General features: G+C 51.7%; 1 protein-coding gene across 1 annotated transcript in view; it reads right to left on the minus strand.

Annotated features, from left to right (window-relative positions):
* DCLK3 (doublecortin like kinase 3) overlaps positions 1–5,496 on the minus strand; it is a 62,493-nt gene extending 56,997 nt beyond the window's left edge. The window contains exon 1 of the mRNA XM_060180566.1: positions 5,282–5,496. Coding sequence (XP_060036549.1) covers positions 5,282–5,363 — 82 coding nt within the window. The 5' untranslated portion in view covers positions 5,364–5,496. The remainder of the gene's footprint in view (positions 1–5,281) is intronic.
* Positions 5,497–6,000: the final 504 nt, after the last annotated feature.

Below are 6,000 nucleotides of genomic sequence, written 5' to 3' on the forward strand. Positions count from 1 at the left end.
AGATAATAAAAAAATTAATGAATAGTTTTTTTAAGAGTTGAACAATCTCTGAGATCTCTTCCCCTATGATGAAAATAAATAAATAAATATCTTTTTTAAAATGTCACAGGCTAGTGAGACAACAGCAAATCAGACTGAATATAGGCAGAGGAAACAAGAGACTTGAGTGAGTTCTGCTACACCTAGGATGCATGGCATAGAGCATACCAGATTCCTAAGAACGTAAACAAATCATCTGTAGAAGTAGAGAGAGACTTAAATTACAGCAAAAGTAACTTTCCATTAAACTAATGAAGTTTATCTGAATTGACTCAATTTGTAGCAATGTTGATATTTTATTCAGATATCTGTTTTGTCTTTATAATCATGAGATCTCTAGTTATTAAAAATTTAGAGTTAGCCAATGCTGATGTTTGAATTACATTATTAAAAAAATTCAAAGCGTCACTTACAGTATTTCACTTTATTTAATAGAATTCACATATCGGTCTCATCTGAGAAACTCTGTTCTTCCGCATGAGGCTTCGCTCCCCAGTAAGACATGAGGAGCCACAGGGATGTTGTTGGGACTTTCCGTTCATGCACACCCCATCGCTTCACAGCCCCTTCAAAATGAGCCATGTCCAGGGGCCAGGTGGTGGCGCACCTAGTTGAGTACACACATCACAAAATGAGCCATATCCAATGGGTCGTGAATAATTGGATCATGCCCATTTTACCATAAGGAAAGTGAGGCTCAGAGTGGGTGGGCACTTGTCTAGGATCAGACTGCTGTGAAGTGTCAGAATCAGGATCGGAAGCCAGTTGTGATGGACTCAAGTCCTTAACCACACACCCCATGACAGCCTGCCATCTGTAAAGTTCCACAGACGCTTAACCTTCAAGACCAGCTCTGGACGCCTCTGTCCCTTCATCCAGCCACGGAGCTGTGGTGCTTTTCTAGCCCATCACCCACTCCCTACACCACGATGCCTCCACACACACCACCAACCCTCTGTAAGGATTTTATAGGTGTGCTCCATGAAAACACTTCACCCTTGATCATCAAACACCCATCTGAGGTTGGCAGGGTAATTATTAAGTAAAGAAGAAGGAAAGGATACTGAAACACCCAGAGAAATGTAATGACTTGCCCCCAGTAATGAAGAAGCCTCAGACCTCAGGGTGAAAATCAGCTCCCCGATTCTCAGGGCACAGTCTTCTTCCCCACCCTTCTACTCCATCTTTCGCTCTTCTGACCTACATTACTAGGCAGTCAGGAAAAAAAAAAAACACTCTTTTTAGAGAACTCCCCCACATGTGCATCTTCAAAAGGGGCTCTGCTCTACTACCAGATGGGCAAAATTTAGACAGCAGCTACCAAAGGAGAAGGTGAAGAAACTGAATTCCAAATACTGTATAGTGTCCCCACCCCCTGCTCCACCAGAGCTCAGGGAAAGGAAAACTCAGCAGGGAAAAGCCTCTGACTATCAAAGTCTATCCCAGGCCCTACATAATCACCTGCACTGCAGAGACAGAAGTAACTGAAAGACTAGGTTGGTACCACTGCCTCCTGGAGGGAGGAAGAGAAGGAAAGAAAGAGAGAGAGAGAGAGAGAGAGAGAGAGTTTCAGAGCAACACACACACACACACACACACACACACACACACACTGCAGTCTATGGTATAGGTCCCACTGGCCAACACAGCTTTTTCTTTCCTTTACTGGCTCTATAAAGATGTTAAGCTCCTCCAGAGAAAACATCTGCCTGAAATGCTCAAAAACTTAAGAATATATGGGAAGAACATTTCTCTTCAGCTGAAAAAAATGAGAGTGGGAAGGCACAAAACTGCACTTGAAAATAGCTAAGCAAGTCCTTTGTGTTTTGCCTTGCTAAGTGCCCTGCCCAGGCATGATGGGCACTTCTGCTGGGCTTTGAGTGCACTGCCAAAGGCACTCAGGCAAAAAGATCAACTGACCCTTTACTTCTTATTTATTTTTTATATTTATTTATTCCCTTTTGTTGCCCTTGTTGTTTTTATTGTTGTAGTTATTATTGTTGTTGTTGTTGTCCTTGTTGTCAGATTGGACAGAAAGAAGTGGAGAGAGGAAGGGAAGACAGAGAGGGGAAGAGAAAGACAGACACCTGCAGACCTGCTTCACCACCTGTGAAGTGACTCTTACGCAGGTAGGGAGCCAGAGACTCAAACCGGGACCTTTATGCCAGTCCTCGCACTTTGCGCCACCTGCGCTTAACCTTCTGCACTACCGCCTGACTCCTGGCCTTTTACTTTTTAATCCTGGGCTGATCACAGGGTCCTGTCTGAGTTGAAGGAAGCACCATGTACAAATTCACACAAGACAGGCCACCACAGACTACCCTTTACTGGGGATATAACAGAGTTTTCCATGGGAGGAAGAAATTGTGGGTTCTCTGGATTCAGAATCTGGTATCAGAATCCTATGAAGTGTTTCATTAGGAAATAATCCTAGGAGACTCTAGTCTGGAAGTAAGATGAGAATAAGAAACACTTAAAAAGGGGGAAAAAACCATAGAGGTCAATTTGACATAACTCCACAGTGAATCTCAGGAGAGCAAGTCTCACACCCAGGAGTGTCTCCTCCAAGGACATGGGAGTTGGGCTATTTATACTCCAGTACCTATTAATCAAAGGTTAAGAGCTGCCTTAAGAGAGGATATAAATTCCCAGACAGTTCTTGCTCTCAGTTCCTCCTCCAACAAAGAGAAGAGGAGAGAGAGAGAGCTCACAGGGCACCAGTAAATACAAAGATGACAGAGGATCTGAGGGAATATGATGTGACCCTGGAGCATTTGTGACAAGCCACACCATCCAGTGTTGCTCCCAATTCTGCCCACAGCCGGGCCACGACAGAACTCCAAGTTACTCAGTTTTCTGTAACTCTGCAGAGTTCTCCTGTGGGGACTCTTTTTCTGTATGCAGTTCTTTTTTTTATATTTTATTTTATTTATTTATTTATTCCCTTTTGTTGCCCTTGTTGTTTTATTGTTGTAGTTATTATTGTTGTTGTCATCGTTGTTGAATAGGACAGAGAGAAATGGAGAGAGGAGGGGAAGACAGAGAGGGGGAGCGCCTGTGAAGCGACTCCCCTGCAGGTGGGGACCCAGGGGCTCGAACCAGGATCCTCATGCCGGTCCTTGTGCTTTGCACCACCTGCGCTTAACCCGCTGCGCTACAGCCCGAATCCCCCTGTATAGAGTTCTTATAGCTTACCAGAGAAGAACATGGTTCAGAGACCTTTCAAACCTAAATGGAATGAGTTACAGAACACCTTGCAACAACTGTTTTCTACCTCTCTATTCTTTCTCCACTGAAGCATTTTATAGCACCAGCCAATGCAATCCAAACCTTACATTGTCTTCCTCAAGTTGGGCTGCCAGGCAAACCCAATATTCCTTCCCAAGGGAATTTACTCCCTTGGGAGTCCCCTGGCTTTTTGCTACGTTTCTGCTCAAGAATAAGCACCACGTTCTAGATGTCTCATTCGCTGTGATTAGCTCAACACGAGCCCCCCAGGTCCCCTTTGTAAATAGGAGCAAGGACTAACTTCACAGCTCCTAACACAGTCATCCAACTAAAACCACCTCATGCCAAGATGCTTCATGAAAGACAATGAACGACAAGGGAGCTTCCACCTGACAGCTGTCACCTAGGGAGGGAAGGGGAGGGGAGAGGAGGGGAAAGGGAGGGAGGGGAGAAGAAAGGAGGGGGAGAGAAAGGGAAGGGAGGGGAGGGGAAGGGAGGGAAGGAGAGAGGAGAGGAGAGGAGAGAAGAGGAAGGGAGGGGAGGGAGAGGAAGGGCAGGAGGGGAGAGGAAAAGAGAGAGGAGGGGAGGGGAAGGGAGGGGAGGGGAGAGGAGGGGAAGGGAGGGGAGGGGATGGAGAGGAAGGGCAGGAGGGGAAAGGAAAGGAGAGAGGAGGGGAGGGGAGGAGAGGGGAAGGGAGGGAGGGGAAGGGTAGGGGAAGGGAAAGGGAGGGGAGGGGAGGAGAGAGGAGAGGGGAGGGGAGAGGAGAGGAGAGGAGAGGAGGGGGAGGGGAGAGGAGAGGAGAGGAGAGGAGAGGAGAGGAGAGGAGAGAGGAAAGGAGAGGGGAGGGGAGGGGAGAGGAAAGGAGAGGGGAAGGGTAGGGAGGGGAGGGGAAGGAAGGGGAGGGGAGGAGAGGAGAGGAGAGGAGAGAGTAAGGAAAGGGAGGGGAGGGGAGAGGAAGGGATGAGGAGGCGAGGAGAGGGGGAAAAAGGGGAGGGAAGGGAAAGAAATAGAAGGAGGGGCCCAAGGGTGGCACCCCCAATAGCGTGTACATGCAACTGTGCGCAAGGACCAGGGTTCAGGCCCCCAGTCAAATGCTCAAACAGTGCTACAGGTGTCTGTCTGTCTCTACCCCTCTCTATCCCCCTTCCCTCCTGATTTCTTTCTCTCTCTCTCTCTCTCTCTCTCTCTCTATCTCTTCCTCTCTCTCTAACTGATTAATAAATATTTAAATAAAAGAGAGCAGAGTGCAGAGTATGACTAGCTGTTGGCGATGAATAACAAACAGTTCCCCCCACCCGGCCCCCTAACAGGCAGACACTCTAAAAAGGCGTCCCCAGGAGTCTCTGCCCAGAACCGGCACAGTCTTCTCCCCACCTCACAATCCCTCGCCCTCAGAGCCAGATGTGGCAGGAGTGTGACAGCCTACATTCAAAATTAATCACTAGCTCGCCCTCTCTTTTCCTGAGGGCTCTAAGTGTCCCTAGGCGTTTTTCTAAGTTCTAACTATAGTAGGCATCTTTTCCTTGAGCTGGGTCAGACAGCTTTAGAGAGTGGGGTTCAAATCCCAGTTCCAGTGCCAGCAAGCCACATGACCTTGGGCAAGCCACTGAGTCCGGGAAGCTCCGTTTTTCCCCCCTTGAGCAAAAGAGCTGAGTCCACCTTCCTTGCAGGTCTGTGGGAAGGATGGAAGGAGGTCCAGTCTGGGTAAAGCAGCTGCTCCGCAGAGATGCTCAACACATGTCAGCTCCCCCCATCCCCTGCAAGCCTCCTCTGCTCCACAGCCCCCCGTTACTCCCCTGCTGCATTTCCCCCGTGCACTTCCCGGGAAAAGCCCTTCTGGCTGGCGAGGGAGAAGAAGGCAGCTCCCGCACCCGGGTAGCAAGCGACTTTCCGCGAGTGTAGACTCCGGCGCGCGCGCACACCCGGGCACCCCCGCGGACCCCGCACAGAGCCGAGCGGGGGTCTCCGGTGCAGGCGGGGACTCTCCCGCGGGGCCGGAGCGCGCGGCACTTACCCGGGGCGGGCCGCGCGGGGCAGGCGGGGGCGGGCCGGGCCGGGGGCGGCGGCGGCCGCGGGGTGGGCGCGGCGGCGGGCATGGCGGGCGGCGGGAGCCGGGAACTCCGCTCGACGGCCGGGCGCTCGGACGCGGGGAGGCGGGGCACCACGCGGGCGGCGGGGAGCAGGCGCCCGCCCTCTCGGCTCTTCCCTCCGGCGGCCGCGCCCCGCGACAGCCCCGGGGAACGGCTCCTCCGGGGGCGCTGGGCTTAGCAACCGCGCGGCCTCCCGCCCGCCGCAGCCTCTCTCCCTCCCTCGCTTCCTGGGTGGCGCCGGGCCTCGCTGCGCGCCCCCTGCAGGCTGGGTGGGGCCGGGCTTTGAACTTGCGCTGCAGTGGCCTTGGGACCAGGTCGGTGATTCTGCAGGCCTCCTCCTGCCGGTGCGCCTGGGCTTTGAAGGCGAGCCTCGCCCACGCTCTCTGCAAGTGGCAGACCAGACCGAGGCGTCCCCAGACCCTAGCAACTCTCCTGTCTCCTGGCAGTTCAAGACGCAGGCTTCCTGCATCATTCCCTTCCTCCTAGCACATCCGCACTATTCGCACATGCTGACTGCGTCCCACAGTCGGCCCACACTTGGGTTGCACCTCCTAGATTCAAAAACCTGCTCTCCCTCTAGTCCACACCTGTGACTACGAAGACAGACTGCAGAATGCTCCTCCAGACCGGTGTCGTTTAGAAC

The sequence above is a fragment of the Erinaceus europaeus genome, chromosome 21, assembly GCF_950295315.1.
Source record: "Erinaceus europaeus chromosome 21, mEriEur2.1, whole genome shotgun sequence".
Classification (NCBI taxonomy): domain Eukaryota; kingdom Metazoa; phylum Chordata; class Mammalia; order Eulipotyphla; family Erinaceidae; genus Erinaceus; species Erinaceus europaeus.